The sequence below is a fragment of the Mauremys reevesii genome, linkage group 6, assembly GCF_016161935.1.
Source record: "Mauremys reevesii isolate NIE-2019 linkage group 6, ASM1616193v1, whole genome shotgun sequence".
In the NCBI taxonomy this organism is placed as follows: domain Eukaryota; kingdom Metazoa; phylum Chordata; order Testudines; family Geoemydidae; genus Mauremys; species Mauremys reevesii.
The window spans coordinates 53,102,121-53,119,197 of NC_052628.1; the positions used below are offsets into that span (position 1 = coordinate 53,102,121).

Here is a 17,077-nt window from a genome sequence, read left to right on the forward strand (position 1 = left end):
AGTTCCCGTTGAGAAACCAAAAGTATACATGGAATAGTTTGCTGTTCAGAACTTCATACTATATATCTATTCCATCAATATATAAAAAGCTACTATTTGCTTGTTGCACTGAATCACAACTCCTGTAACAAATAACTGGAAAGCTCTCAGATCAGTCATCACCTCTAATTTCCATAGGATTCTGTTGGCATCCTAAAATACAACAACAAAACAGGGGTAAAAGCATCTATTATCAAAACAAAAGCTGTTCTGGAATTAACCCCTTATTGGCCATGTTGCCTTCTGTTGATTTTATGCAGTTCAGAATATCAATTTTGTGGGCATATTTATAAAACCTGACAACTTAACTCTTTGGGCCAGAGCTGTTTGAGCAATTGACCGTGTGCTCCCTGGTCATGGGGCCATTCTATGCTGGCACTGGCCCCTCAGGTAAACTGGAGTGGAACTATACTATATTCTGGCTGCCAGAGGCCTTCATGGGCCCTGCTGGCAAGCAGGGATCACTGCTGCAATCTGGCCATGCACCCTCCAGATGCAGAAAGCAGTGGTGGTGCTGATGTGGGAACTTGCAGCCCCACCCCACTTAGTGAATACTCCCAATGCATGGGGAACCCTCTAGCTTCAATTAAATCGGATTTAAATTTTTGTACTACAGCATATTTAAGGTAGGGTAAAGGATTTTAGGGGGTCTAAGGAAGCTTGTTTTAACTGCTTGTTTCCTTTGTACATAAATTATAGTGTTATTAAATGAAGTGGCAACACCCAGTTCTAGGTGCCCAGTATGGTTTACTCATTATTCCTTCTTACCACAAGACATCAGACTACACCCAATAAATACATTTGTGGGATTTTTTTTTTTATTTAGAATTAATCAAGAACTTGAAAATTCATTCAAAACAAGAAGTATGGCTATCTGTAAAAGTTTAGATATTTGCTATTATTGGATTACAGAATTTAACAACTTCAATTTCATTTGTGGAGCGTTCGTCTAAGACGAAAGGCCACAGAGTCAGGGTTTTCATGTAAAAATTAGAGCTGTTTTTTTCTTCTACATTATTAATTTCACTAGCCTCATTCTGCAAATTGCACGCTAATGAAGAGGATCTTATTAGTAGATTTTCATAAATGCACACACAGAAAAGTACTGATGCAAACAATCATTTTTTCCTCCTCTAATGGGTTTTCCCTTCTCTTAACCCACAGTAGCAGTCAATGCAGACCTCCTGCTGCAAGTGCTAATTCATTTTGTCTTACAGTGCAAACTTTCAAACTCCTGGAATCAAGATAATATGAGGTCTTAAAAATCCTTTCTGGGGCAAGATTTGTTATTACTCTGATTCAGTATTGCTATTTTTGGCAACAAAGTCCCACATATAAATCCGCTAATTACAAGAGAAGAAACCTAAAGTCAAATTTTAGTGGACATTTATCTATACAAGTATTTTTGTAGAAATCTTAGCTATTTATCGATGTGAATAAATCTTTTCACTTGGTCAGTAGTTGGTACTTACATGTAACAATGTCCAGTGGAGGGAGAGGTGGGAGACCAGTGAGCTCTTGAAGTTAACCTATACCTGTTGTATACATTACAATATACTCCAATTTGATTTAATATAGCAGCAGGAAGGTCCAATAGCTGACAATTTTGGGTATGAACAAGTGGTTAACTTGAAGTTATTCTATCCATTCATGGTGAACTTCAGAGAGCTCTAAGGTCTCTCTCACACACACTAATTTATGTAAGGCTGCACGCTTGTATTACAAAGCTTTACTCCTGGGGGAATTCTGCGTCACTGCACATACACAGAATTTATGTCCCTGAAGACTTCTTTGCTTCCTTGCAGAAAAAATGACTTTCTGACAGGGAAGCAAAGGGAAGCCACAAAAGCAGTCATGGAACCTTCCCCGGCAGTATGTTCTGGGTGCCCCTGGCAGCCAGCAGAGAGGTATATCACTGTAGGGCAGGGGACGGGACTGGTGGCTCCTACTCTGTGCTGGGCTCAGCGGCTAGTCCCGGCTGGGCTGGGGAGGACGGGACTTCCTCTTCCCCTGCATGACATCCGGGGCTGGGTCAGACCCACCTCCAGATTTCTCCCCCAGCTGCAGGAAGCTCTGCAAACTCTCCCCATAACTCCTCAGCTGCAGAGAGAGGGATTTCTGTACAGGGAGCTGCTCCCCCATCCGCCCAACCCTCGTGCATCCAGACCCACTCATTCTCAGAGCCTCACACCCCCCTGCACCCAGAACCCACCCATTCCCCCTGCACCTGGACCACCCCGCTGAGCCACCCAGATCCCAACCTCACTGAGCCCCAACTAGCTGCCCCTGAGATAAGGGATACATTAAACACACACTCTTTGGAAAACACAAGAAAGAAGAGTTAAGACAGTAGTTCTCAACCTGCGATCTGTAGCTCGCCTGCGGCCCATGTGACATCCTCATAGCCATCCAGGTAATATATATATTGTGTGGATGCAGCTCACATGACACACAGGAAGCTGCATATGTGACCCACAAAGGCAAATAGGTTGAGAAACACTGAGTTAAGGTAAAAACTGTTTCTGATCCCACACTGTCCATTCACTGTCCATCCAAATTTAAGAGACAGCCTTACTCTTAAACACTACATCTTCAGCAGTGACAGTGAGCCCTCACTAAAATATGTCTATCCGATATATGTACAATCATAAGATATATACACCGCTCTCCAAATTCATCCTAGTTAGAGGCAAGATATTGGTGTTGCTTTCTTGTCTTAGAATTCATTTGCACACCAAACACCTATGCAAAACTCAATCCACCTTCTCAACATATTTCAGAGTGGTAGTCGTGTTAGTCTGTATCAGCAAAAACAATGAGGAGTCCCTGTGGCACCTTAGGCCTGGTCTACACTGGGGGGGGGGGGGGTAAATCGACCTAAGATATGCAACTTCAGCTACGAGAATAGTGTAGCTGAAGTCGATGTATCTTAGGTCATCTTACCTCACGTCCTCACGGCGCGGGGTCGACTGCCACCGCTTCCCCATTGACTCCGCTTCCGCCTCTCGCCACAGTGGAGTACAGGAGTTGACAGCAGAGCGACTGGGGATCGATTTACTGCGTCTACACTAGAGATCCATCACTTTCTGCAGATCTGTCGGATAGTGTAGATCTGCAGAAGACTTAGAGACTAACAAATTTATTTGGGCATAAACTTTCATGGGCTAAAACCCACTCCGTGCATCTGATGAAGTGGGTTTTAGCCCACAAAAAGCTTATGAGGTGCCATAAGGACTCCTCGTTGTTTTTATTTCCCAACATAGTTCCCTTATCAGTGGTTCTCAAACTTATGTGAATGGGCCCCACTTCTTTGTGTCTGTAGTCATTTACATCCCTACAAGTACATATGCTGCTACCCAGCTCCCGAAGGCAGCACCGCATCACCACAGAAGTGATATTAGTCAGTGCCCCATTGGCACCCTTTCTTCTGTGCTGCTGCTGCTGCCGCCGCCACTCCAGGGCTGACAGCCAGAGTCCCACCACCTCCAGGTGAGGGATTGGGGAAGGGGGAGCCTCCCAGTGGGGGAGTGCGGGTGGGGCGGAGGGGGAAGAGAGCCTAAGTGAGGGCTGCCTCCTGGTGAGTGATTGAGGAGGTTGAGGGAGGAAGGGCTATGGCTGTTCCCTTTATCCCCGCCTTCCAGGTGTTTACGGCCCTTCTGCACAAGCCCTAGCCACCCAGGGCTGAGAACCAGAGCTCTTTTAAAAAAGACAAAGCACACAGCTCACACCTCCCTTGGGAGGCTCACCCTACAGTTTGTGAACCGCTGCCTTACATCATATAAACCAGTTACTTTACTATCTCCAGAGCTCAGGTTTCCTGTAGCTACAGAAATTAATCCTTGTAATACCCTTGTGCACTGGATATTTAACATGCTACATAAAGTATAGTAGCCATATTTCTATGTCTGCAAGCTGCTACAGATTTCTTAAGGTGTAGATGCAAACTTCCAGAATATATGGGATTTAACATGCTTCTATATATCAAGATGGGTGGATGAACTGCCGGACATACTGGCTTAAGAGGGACACTTGAAAATACTTTGCACACATAGGCATGCCATACATATTGGAATACATGTTCAATGGTAGGTCAAAGGTAAAATACCACCCCAAGTAACCTTAATGTTTCTATTATTTCCAGTATTTAAACTGTTTCCCCCGATCCCATACAGGATTTGGTTTTAAAAGTTTTACCTTAACTTAGAACTTAATCACTTTTTTCTTCTTCTTAGACTACAACATTAAAATTTTTTCTTTATAGCCAATACACAACCACTAAAAAGAAGTGAGCAAATGATAATTTGGGACCATCTATAAAATTATTACAGAAAGCAATCAGCAATTTTACATTTTTTCCATCCACTAGTCCAAATAAAAATACTTTTCCAGATTCTCTTTCTGAAAGCAAACTCTGCAGATAAGCAGAGCCATGCACATGCTAAGATCTTTTAAAAAGGAAGAGAAGAGGTAGAGTACTGTATATAGTCTACTCTTCAACTGTAATGGTTGATTGCAGATGTATAATTGTAACAGTGCACACAGGAGCTCCATTTAATGGACTCCAGTCATATGCGGTTTTCTACATTTCAACATTATATTAGAACGTGTAGAGACGACTTATTGCATTCAAAAATATTCATTGCACATAATTTTCTTATGTATCAAAACAGTCCCTTAAAGTGTGTATTACAGTATGTTAAGATGATCACATGTAGATGTATGGTATAAAAAAACTAGATAAAGGGGAAAAGTATAGCTAAACTAAAAAAATTTCAATGCCATACCAACTACAAACTGAACCCCCTAGAGTCAGCAGTTTTGTTTTACAATTTACAATCTTCCTAAAGCACAGCTTGCTTGCATATAACAATGTGGCTTATAAGCAGAATATTATCACCTTCGGAATCTGATATAAGACGACAACCATATTAAATATTTTAAAACTTCATTTGTGTCTTGGAGTTTCATGCAACTGTGGTATAATTATTTCCACCAAATATTCTCTTTTGAAAGCTTGTCACAATATTTTAGAACATCTCACATGGTCAGAGAGGGACTAGAATTTGGCTTTTTTGCCTGGTTAGGTTACTTTTTTTTTTCCTCTCTCTTTCTTTTTAAACAGTTGAGCAGCATGGCACCGAGTTATTGCTGGCAAGAATGTCTTCCAGTGTTATGGGGGTGCTTTTCACTGGGTCTGGATATCTGTGATCGGGGAAAAAGCAAGAGCATTAGTACGTGTCGTATTTCCCTAAATTCTGATGTAGGGTCAGGTGGGATTCAGCATGACAATGTCATGGGGAGGATAGTAAAAGAATTATGAGGACAACTTTACCCTGGCCAGGGAAATTTTTTTTTTAAATGTGGATTTCATCAGGAATTAGACTCATAGCTTCAAGGAGGCTTTCAACAGGGTGGGTTTCTGGGTCAATCTAGGGGTGAGGTATTATTTGGTGGACTCTGTTCAGGGTCCAGCATTGGATGGTGATCATTTCCAATAGCCTTTGTACTCTGCCTCGGAGGTGTTTAGGTGTCCCTAAACCTCTAACTAGCAGAAGCTGGGATTGGACAGTGAGAGATGGATCACTTAAAATTGCTCTTTTCAGTTCATTACCTCTGAAGCAATTGGCACTAGCTGCTGTCAGAGACAGGAAAGTGGTTTAGATGGACCATTGGTCTGACCCAGAATGGCCGCTCTTATATGCTGGTGTCCAGCAGCATTCCTTCAGTGACTACCGTAGACAAGCCAAGAGGGTAGCAATGCTGTCAGATAATGAGAGCTATGGAAGTTTGTAGAAATGGAATTTAATTACAAGGCCTTTAAAGCCTTGGTCCCTTTGTTTGTGAGTAAAGGAAAGCAAAGTAGGAGAAGATTTAAATCTCCTAGAAGATTAGATATTTCAATCTAGATTTAGTGACATTTGTTTTGTTTTTTATTACTTGGGGTATATAATGAAAGACAGCATTCTTTGTTTCATATTATTGAATGCAGTCTAAGTCAGTGGCGAAGCACTGAAAAAACATGGTATTTTAAGAATAAGAACACAGAGCCTTTCATGTATAACAAACTCGGCTAGATGACAAACGCTGGCCAATTCTGACACAGCTAGCTTCTGCTGGCTAGTCAGTGCAGCATGATCTGAAGGTGGGTAGTTGAGGAGGTTGTGCAGCTCTGCTTTTCACATCCCACCTAAAAATCTAGGGATTCTCCTACTCTAGAGCTAGAGCTGATAGACATACTATTTAGTATGAGAGCTGAGGTAAGTTTATGTTGGGCTAATTGTGTAATCCAATTATCCTAGCAGTGCAAATTCCCTGAGAGGATGATGTTCTTCACTGCTTCAGCAAGGAAGCCTCTATATGCTCAGTGACTAATGATATAGGTGGGTCTTCCAAGTTGGCTGAGGATTTTATATCCATCGCTGTGACCACGGGATTGTTTTAGGTGGCTCACCTTTAGGCTCAAATGGGGATCTATTTTTTTTTAAATATAAAGATTAGACATTGAAGGGCGAGATATTATAGATATTCCATAGAACAAATAAGGTTGGGGTTCACTGCTCTTGTCAGGGCAAGTGATCCATTTTGGTGGTCCACCCTCACAGACTAATAGCTGTCTCAATTCTATTGCTAATGACAATCTCTCCCAACGCAAGGGAATTTCACGATACTTTTCTGGTAACACCAAATGGATTTGGACCAACCTATCTGCATCCATGGAGGGGAAGGGGCAAATGGCCAGCATTCTCTGGAAGCCAGCGGGGAAGTACCAAGTCCTTTACTAGTGGACATGCTCATTCCCTTTTTGGGAAGCATGTGTGCAGTTTATACTTTAAAAAAAAAACTTAACACTATCTTCCCAGTCACATATAATCTTTTTGCTTAAGTTTGTAAAAGATGCGTCAACTCACAGTATCTTGATTCCTTGAACTTTGACCTGTGTCAATCTTGATTTGGTTATGGCACAGAGTATGATCAGACAGACCAAAGATCTCCCCTGGGAAGTGGATAAAGACCAGGTGTTCGCGCTGATATTAGATTTATTGTCACCTTCAGTTCCACTAACCCTGAAGTTATCAAATCACTTGCAGATCTTCATGGGACTGGAAGGTGCTGCCTGTTACTGGCTTCACTCTTTCCTCTTAAAGAGAACCCAGAGAGTAATAGCTCTTCTGCCTCATGAGCTTTAGTGTACAGGTCCTGGAAAGTTTCTTCTATACCACACTTCTTTTTGTGTTTGAGGTCTTTTAGGAAGCCTACCGAAGAAATCTGGGCTAAGGCACTCAATATGCTGATGATGCCAGCTCTTCGTTTCCATCTCATCCAATCTGGAGTGCAATAAGAGCACCTCTTTCAGTGCTTGGGTGAATCTGAGGCTCAATCCAGATAAAACTGAGAAATGTTGCGGTAAATATCCAGCAGCTACAGTAATGGCCATGCATCCGACGAAGTGGGTATTCACCCACGAAAGCTCATGCTCCAATATGTCTGTTAGTCTATAAGGTGCCACAGGACACTCTGCTGCTTTTACAGATCCACACTAACATGGCTACCCCTCTGATACTTGAGTAATGGTTGTGTGTACCTTTGAGACTGAAAATATGTATGTCTATCATTTGTTTCCCATAAATACAACTTGGGGTTTTTGTTGGGTTTACACTTATTCATAGATGGAATGGAAATTGCAACCAGGTCTGTGTTTTATCACCTGCATCTGAACAGAAGGTTGCAACCACTTATCTCAAATGCCATCATAATCCACACCTCTGTCACCTACGACTTCTCCAATATACATACATGGACTACTCCTTAAAGCTATCTGGAAAAATGAAGCTAGTCCAGAATGCAGCCACCTACATGTTAAGGGGTGTATCTTTGCCCAAGCACCTGAAACTTTTTTTTTTTTAAAACACTAACTACATTGGTGTCCAGATACAGTTTAAGGTGTTGATTTTGAACAATAAGGCCCAAAATGGGGAAAGCAGGCAGGGATAGGCAGGCCACACAATACTTCCACAATTATGGTCAGCAGAAAAGTATGAGCTGGTGCTCCCTTTGAAAGAAGGGGAGCTTGTGACAGGACATTCTATGTGAAAGCTCCTCAAGTTTTGAAATCCACTCTCTCCTTCAACTTACAATAGCTCAAATATAACAAGCCTTAGGGGGGTGCTGTAAAAATCTGTGGTTTTGGTTTATGTACTGAGAAGGATGAGGTCTTTGGAGCAAAGAGGTCCTTGTAGTGATGTTATTTTTTCTCCATTTTCTTCTATCATGGATTGTTTTGGGTTTTTTTTTTGTTTTGTTTTTAATACTCTCAGGGCACCTACAGTGTGGGATAGGTATCTTCTGTATACTTTAAACCAGGGGTCGGCAAACCTTTCAGATATGGTGTGCCGAGTCTTCATTTATTCACTCTAATTTAAGGTTTTGCATGCCAGTAATACATTTTAACGTTTTTAGAAGGTCACTTTCTATAAGTCTATAATATATAACTAAACTATTGTTCTATGCAAAATAAATAAGGTTTTTAAAATGTTTAAGAAGCTTCATTTAAAATTAAATTAAAACGCAGAGGCCCCTGGACCGGTGGCCAGGACCTGGGCAGTGTGAACGCCACTGAAAATCAGCTCGCGTGCCGCCTTCGGCACGTGTGCCGTAGGTTGCCTACCCCTGCTTTAAACTGAATCATTAATATAAATAACAGTTATATTAAGATTTACATCCAAATCATTTATAAAAAAAAATCAAAGTAAAGACTTAATATCCTAGCTACAGCATCATTTAAGTTGCATGACGACTAGACACTGCTTTCCAATTACTTTCTAGTAAGACAGTACCATGCCTTGAACAGTGCAAAAGCCACTGGCGAAAAGTCTTTGAAGTGGACTGCTACCACTTTCCATTCTTTCATAATGTGATTTAACCACCTGCCCAAATGTACATTATTCTTCCTCACTTCTGCTCTCCCAGTTGAGGTAAGGTATATACAACTAGTTTCCCCTCTTCTTCCTTCCCCAAAAACCAGGGAAATGGTTTCATATTTCTAGAGCACATGTTGCCAAGAAACAAGGTAATTTTGCCTATTTTAAAACCTGCATAAATATGCATTAGACCTAAATTGGATAAGTCAAATATTGATATTTTATGGTACAACAAAATGAGATTACATCATCTTTACATTAATTGAATCCCTGCTTTTCAAGTACCATGCTAACAAAGCAAGCTCCTCCAAGGATGACAATTCAACTAGTAACTAACTGCAAATGTTTTCTGGATCTCATCTGTTTTTCAGGCTATACTGGGTACCTTATCAGTACAATCAAGGCATACATTCTATTAACAGATATAGATAAGCAGAACATATACAGATGCAAAGGTTGTGCCAGCTCATTAACAGGGCTCCAAAGTTTTACTTGACACCTACTAGCTGGCACTGATACCAAGGATGGGTCACAACAGGAACTCCCATGGAGTATCCATCTGGTATTAATCCTACCATAGCAGCTTTCAATATCTGGCTAGTAGATGTTGGAACAGCAAGGAAGTCATTCAGTCTGCCTCCTAACTCACCTCTGCCTCTGCTCCCTTCATAATCAGGCTCTCTCGCAAGCCAGTCGCTTCATCACCTCCCATCTCTAAAGTCAACTGTTTCCTCTCCATTCCCTAGAAGTAAAAACCCGGTCATTTCTCATTGCAACTACCTACCTCATGCATTCCTGTCTCTTACATTCACCTGGTCCAGCATAACCGAACAGTTAGCTACCTCTCTAGCTGTTCTGACGTTATATGCCTCTGCATAGTTTTCACTATACTTCTACATTATGTTCAATTCTTCATCTCTGAAATTCTGTACAATACCACCCCCACTGCTCTCATCTGTCTACACTCCTTCTCACTTCCTAATCTGTTACCTCTCAAATGACTCCCTATGACAACTCAAATGACTGATTCCTATTCTCAACATTACATTCTCCTTCAAACCTGCCTCCAGCAACAATTAATAGATGTGTTTATATGGCAGCTGGACACATTATTCTGTACTGTACTATACTGCTCATATTAACACTAAGATTTTTGCTGCCACCTTTTAATCTTTTTTGTACCTTTTCTCCTTGATTGTATAGTTCAGCAAAACAAAGTTAGTTCAGAAATACTACACCATTGTGACAAGGCTGATATTGCAGGCTTACAAATCAGCATTAACATTTCCCTTTTATCGAAAAAAATGAGGTAAAATTCACGCACTCATGAACAAAATCTAGTATTAAGACTAAAACTATTGAACGTAGAATGCATAGATAATGTCACTGGCATCCAGGATCCTTTTCCAAATGTTAATTCTGCAATAAACAATCCACTACTACCATCTGCAAATTACAGGGGGATACAAGTTATCATTTGAAAAATAATAAATAAAATGATTTAGGAACACCGCAAAGGATACATGGCAAAAGCCAAAACAAGCAGACACCAAACTATGCTAATATTCATTTCCTGCGAGGGCTTCATCAAACTGTAGTAGGCTTCAGTTACCAAGTACACCACTGTAGCTGAAACTGTGAAATCCACCAACCACTGATATTCAGGAAAATAATGCAATGCTGAAAAATAAAGGTTTTCAGGAACCAAAAGCATTAGTGAAATTTTTTTAAGGCAAGCAATGACAAAATGAAAGAGGGAACACGTGATTAAAAGAAAATATTCTTAAAGTCTTTACAACTGCTGCTTCTTGATGTCCAGGTAGATCTAAGATAGTCAAGTAGCAGCAGTGGCAAAACAGTGCTTCTGCTCTTCTGTACTTGGTAATTTATCCAGGCCTTTTTCACTTCTGGACCGGATTATTGTAACACAAAGTACAATGAGTGGAATTCATGTGTTAACCCTGAGACCTCATCTAATGCAGAAAGTTCAAGTATTATGAAGTATTTAGTATTCAGGTTTTATGCACTGCTTGCTTAGGGATGCTTTTTGAAAGGCGAGTCCTGCACTTAAATTCCAAATATGAAATGACTTCCAATTTATTTCCAGATGCAATTCGAGACAAAGCACCAAATAGTTTGGGTTCTATCTACATTAAATTTTGTCATCTAAGTGCTTAACAATTTAACTGTAATGTACACTTAACATTGTGTGTGGAATTGCTCCCCCACCCTTCTAAAAATCAGAAGATTTTTTTCTTCTGGATTTTGATGGTCTCTGCTGGTTTGCAAAATAATCTGAAATTATTTGGCTAGAAACCAGGGATATGCCATGCCTCCTGCACAATAGGGGGTTTGCACAGAGAAAACTTCTCTCCTGTCAACTTTAGCAACTGCATCGAAGTGAAGCTCCTAACTCTAAAATGTAAGAAAAATGCACACTAATCTTTAACTCTTTCACACCTTACAACTTCAGAGACTAAGTCAAAGGCTTCTGGCAAAGCACTTATCTTAATTTAACTGTAATCAAAACAACTAAACTGGTTGCAATTCAGTTATTTCAATGCATTATAATTGAATCCTTTTTTTAAATGATACAGTCTAAGGTCTGCAGATGTGCTAATCATCATCTTTTTCTAGCAGAACTTTGCTGTCAGGAAGGCTCTTTAGAGTAATAGTCATCTTATTTCGTATTTATTGACATTTGTAAATTCTTTCCTTGCTCACAAGCTAGTTTCAAACATTGTGTCTTTCTGTTTTTGATTAAACATTTTAATCATTGTAATGGACAACTTAAGCTCTGTGGGGGTTCTCTTTCTCAACACAACATTTGCCTTATTAATAATAATTGCTATGTGTCATGGTCCTGATATTTTAGGGACACAACCTCCATTCCAGGAACTTTCGTCATTTGCATCTGCTTGTTTCCTCTAGTATCTCCTCGTGGTTTCTAAATATTTTACTTTAGAATGTCAGATATCTGAGATGTTTAAGTTTCCTCACCACCATAGAACCCATTTACTTCTAGTGGTTCTATCTGTAAAGAAAGTTTATTTTCCACATCCACCAATTATCTCATCTTCCTACACTAGCATACGACCATATATTGTCACGTTTTCAAGTACACTGTGTATGATCTGATCCTTTCCGGTGTCCTCTTACATTGCTAGAGATGTTTGTTGTAGCAATATATATCTGTTATGCTGGATTTCTCTCATTCATTCTTCTCTTTAATGCAGATAGTAAGATATCAAGCAAGGAACAAGAGAAGAGTTCTACTTCTTGCTTTTCAGCTAATTTCCTTCTTTGTAACAAGTTGTGTTTTTACGCTCTCATTAGCCATAAAAATATTCCAGTATATATCAAATAATATGTACTTGATGGAAAAAACATATTGTAATCACAGAATATATTTGGGATAACATTCAACCCAATTACAAAAATTTATCTTACCTAAAGTGTCCACTTCAGTAACTGACTTCGTTTCCAGATGAAGATCAATATCCTTAGGAATGGTTAGGGGTTTATTTTCAATATGACCGTTATATTTTCTGTAAAATCCATGCACATAACTAATCAAAAATCTATTCATTATAACTTTACTTTGATTTCCATAGTAAGCTCTTTAAAAGTTGTTACATGATGAACATTTTTCATATTTGAAGTTTTTATATATAAAAATGTAATTGAGTTAAATTCTACACACAACATAATAACTGAGATGAGGGTGTTTATTAGCTTTACCATGTCAAAGTTTGAAATACTATTCTGATTGTACATGCGCATCTAAATTAACAAGGAATGCCAATCTGAGGCTTTGAAGCTGAGGCTCAGGCATCTCAGCTGGAGACTGACAGAAAGCAATGTTAAAAATCATGCGGAGAGAATACCACCTGTCATCAGCTGGAGTCTGTAAGTTGCTAAGAAATATTTACTGGAATTAATCATCAGTTATCCAGCTTTGAAGATAACTGGTGTTGTTGGAAGAGAGGGTGGATCAGCAGCACAGGACATAGGGGCTCTAGCTCAATAAGAAAAGGAGGAAACATTTGGTTTCAACAGTCTGTTAATATCTGAACAAAATACAAACACTGACTGGGACCATGGCTCTCTGCAGTCTTGAAGCCTGAGAGGGTATGTCTACACTAGGAAAAACAAACAAACAAAAACCCTTGCAGCAGCAAATCTCAGAGCCCAGGTCTACAGCACTAAAAACACTACAGCACTAAACAGCAGTGTAGATGTTACCGCTCAAGCTGGAGTTCAGGCTCTAATATCCGGCAAGCAGACTGGGCCTCAGAGCCTGAGTGGGAATGTCTGCCCTGCTATTTTTAGCACCATAACACAAGCTTGAGTCTGTAGACCCAGGCTCTGAGACTCGCTGCCTGGGGTTCCCCCCCCACCAGCGTAGACATACCCCCCCTTAGAATACAAACAGCCTGTTATGCTGCAATAGTTGGCAAGTACAATCCAGCTCAGGAGTCTCAAACTCGCGGCTCGTGGGCCATCTGCGGCCCACGAACCTCCTCAATGTGGGGCTCCAGCAGTTTTGGGGCCGGGTCTCTCCCTTGGCCCCACCTGACACCCCTGGAATCCCAGCAGCACAGCAGAACTGAGCAGCGTCTCCCTGCTCACTCCACGTGTCTGCCAGCCCCTCCCTGCAGCCCCGGGGTGGGGCTGTGCCTCCATGCACTGCCCCTGCCCTGAGCGCCCCTGTGGCCAATGGGAAGCTGCAGGGATGGTGCCTGGGGGCAGCAACATGCGGAGGCCCCCCAGCCCACCCTGCCTTGGAACCCCAGGTAGGCGCTGCACCCCCCCAACTCCCTCCCAGAGCTTGCACTCCCTCCCCACACACCCCCAGCCCCAAAACTCCCTCCCAGAACCTGCACCCCCCCCACGCACATCCCAGCCCCCAAACTCCCCTCCCAGAGCCTGCACCCTCCCCTTCCTCCTGCACCCCCAGCCCAGAGCCTGCACCCAGCACCCAAATGCCCTTCCAGAGCCTGCACCCGACCCCCGCCCCCACCCAAACTCCCTCTCAGAGCCCAATCTCTCATCCCTTTTGCACCCAAACTCTCTCCCAGACCCCAAACCCCTACCCCAGACCTCCTCCCCCGCCCCCCCAAACTACCACCCAGAGCCTTAGGCAGATGGTGTAGAATTTTTTGTGGGGGCAGAGTTTTGGGGGGTGGGTTCTGGGGGGCATGAGTGATATTATTGGCCCTCTGGGAGGATCTGAGGACTGGAACTAGCCCTCTAAGATAAATTGAGTTTGAGACCCCCTGATCCAGCTCATCAGATGATGTAGATCCCTGCCACACCAGTTCTCCTGTTAACCACCAAATAAAAACAAGTTTAAGACATTTTTCTACTCCTCTAAACAACTGTTCTACACTCAGAGTCATACATGCAGCCCAGCACATTTATTGGTTATATATTCATATGTTCTGATGATTATTATAAGGTCGGTGTGACTTTTATAAGTTATACAGTATGTCAATTTTATTAGTGTGTAAATACGATAGGCACATGTCAAATTACAAACGGTGACTGCAAGATGTTTTTTCCATGTTTCAAAAAAGTTTTGAGACTAGGTGAACTATATTACCGAGTGCTACTAAATTTAGTAGCAATTTTTATACAGAAAAAAACTGAAGTTTGTACATATGCACATAATGGTGTATTATATTCCCTGTCAGAGCTGAAACCGCATGATGACTTCTAAATGAGAGAAATATGCAGGCTGGGGATGGTAGAAGGTAGTTCAGATTGAGAAAGACTACTGACGATTGGACAGTAGTTGGGTATTGCATGACTTAGCTGCTTCTTGTCTTGCTTTTTATGGTTTGCATTGGTGAGATATACAGTTCAGCAATATTAACTCAAACCTTGAAAGTTTTGGTGTAGGAATTTTACAGATTACTAGTAAGTCTGTATCAATGATTGATAGCTATTCATATGAATACCTATCAAGATTGATATATTACTAGTTTCAGGGGCGGCTCTAGACATTTTGCCGCCCCAAGCACGGCGGCATGCCGCGGGGGGCGCTCTGCCGGTCACCGGTCCCTCAGCTCCGGTGGACCTCCCGCAGACACGCCTGTGAGAGGTCCACTGAAGCCGTGGGACCAGCGGACCCGCCGCAGGCATGCAGCCAAAGGCACCCTGCTTGCCGCCCTCCCGGCGACCAGAAGAGCGCCCCCCGCAGCATGCTGCCACAAGCACGCGCTTAGCGTGCTCGGGCCTGGAGTCGCCCTTCACTAGTTTATACGTTTAGTTATTTTTGCTCTAATTTGTTAAAACAAAATGAGAGAAAGGCTTATTGATGACAGAAGTTTAAACATTAGAGCTGTAAAAGTTGAAAGAAATATTGTATAAATTCTTAATCTTTATTTTCAAACTTCTGCGTGAGCAACAGATTTTCAAGCTGAATGTCAACACAAGTCAGAAGATTAAGCTAAGCAATAATACAGAAAGACTGCTTTCACATCTGGTGAATAGACCACAGATGTAGTTTGTGAATGATTATAAGATAATAGGTCTCATAACAAAACATTAAAACGAGTTTCCTTTTAGTTACTAGAGAATATCTCAATCTCCAAATTCAGTACACAGTTGCAGCAAACAAAGTAAACAGAATGTTGAAATGCAACAAGAAATTTGAGACTGATACTATGAGAAAAAGCTGTGTTGACAGAATTCCTTTTAAAAAAGAAGTCAAATTTGAGCTTTTTTTAAACTAAAGACTGAACCAAACACCTTCAAAGTTAATTAAAAATAAATTTCAAGTCGGTTAAAAATAGAAGTAGAGGGCAAATGGCAGCACACCTTGCACTCAAGCTATGCCCTACACATTATATTACAAAATTATAGCCTAGCACGGAAGAGAATGTCTTGGCAAAATCAGGTGGCAAATAAGTCATTGTATGCAGTATATTAAAGTGTTTAAGATTATTAAATAAAACATTTACCTATCTTTTTTGCTTTTCCCCCTTTGTTGCTTCCCTGCAAGAATTCGTAATTCTTCTTCAGTGGGATGTTGATACCATCGTAAACTAAAACGGAAATTTCAAGTTAAAACACAATACAAAGAAGAGCAATTAAACTCATATTTAAGTGAGAGTTGTAAATTACAGATTAAAGCATCTGCTACCTACCGTTTTTCAAGGAAATACTTTACCTCTGTGTTTGGGAGAGGGGGAGTGGCAGGAAACGGAACTGTGACATAGCTAAACCTTCATTTCTTTTTGAGGGGAACAGAAAAAACTTTCCAAACAAACACAAGTACTTAAGTTGCTCAGATCCTAGAGTTAGTAAGTGAATGCATTGACAGTCTTAAATTTTACAAGAAAAGCTCCCTTACACATTGAAATACTGAACTGGTTTAAATTGACATTACAAATATAGCAATTAAGGCCCCGTCTAAATGGAGGAAATTGGAATAGCTATGACTGTCATTACACTGGAATAACTCCCCTGTGTGGACACTTTTGAAATGATTACTCCTCTCAGAAAATGGGTAATTATTCCAGAATGAAGTCATTTTGACTCCAGACTCAACTGTCCACATGTGGGAGCTACGCTGGAACAGCTATTGCAGAGAGTATGGAGAAGATGGAGCTGGCCAAATCCTCATGTGGCCCTATTTTCTATCCCAGATAGGATGTAACTGCCTAGAACCCTGGGTCCTTCAGTTCCAAAAAAAAGGAAGTTTACGCAAGAGTTCTTTCTCAGTCAGGTGGGGATCCCTTACATCAGCCACATTTTCATTCTGAAATGTTGAAGCTGTAGGGGTAGGAGAGTCAAAGTATTAAAGAAAACACCACAATGGGAAAATGTATCTGCACTTAACTTAAAGTTTATTTTCTTAAAGTAATAAGATCCACAGATCTGTTACTCCAGACTGACTGTAATTAGGGGCCAGAATCACATCAGTTGGTCAGTGACAGCAAGGGAATAGGCTGTCAATTTCCATCTTTATTCCGGATAATGCAATTTGTCTACAGGGCAGGCCAGATCTGTGGACCTCATTACTTTCCCCTTTTTAAAGATAGGTACACGTTTGTCCTTCTCCAATCCTCTGGGACCTCACCCATCTTTCCTGAGCTCTTAAAAATCATCGC

The 17,077-nt window shown here is 41.2% G+C and overlaps 1 protein-coding gene across 11 annotated transcripts in view; it reads right to left on the reverse strand.

Annotated features, from left to right (window-relative positions):
- The window catches only part of TMEM161B (transmembrane protein 161B), a 100,480-nt gene that overhangs the window by 58,294 nt on the left and 25,109 nt on the right, over positions 1 to 17,077 (reverse strand). For all 11 annotated transcript variants that reach the window (XR_005600098.1, XR_005600099.1, XM_039543215.1 and 8 more), the window contains 3 exons: positions 15,926 to 16,009; positions 12,408 to 12,505; positions 10,481 to 10,637 (listed from right to left, as the gene is read on the reverse strand). Coding sequence is in view for 9 of the 11 variants with exons in the window: in XM_039543215.1 (XP_039399149.1) it covers positions 10,481 to 10,637; positions 12,408 to 12,505; positions 15,926 to 16,009 (339 nt within the window). In the remaining 2 variants the exon portion in view is untranslated. The remainder of the gene's footprint in view (positions 1 to 10,480; positions 10,638 to 12,407; positions 12,506 to 15,925; positions 16,010 to 17,077) is intronic.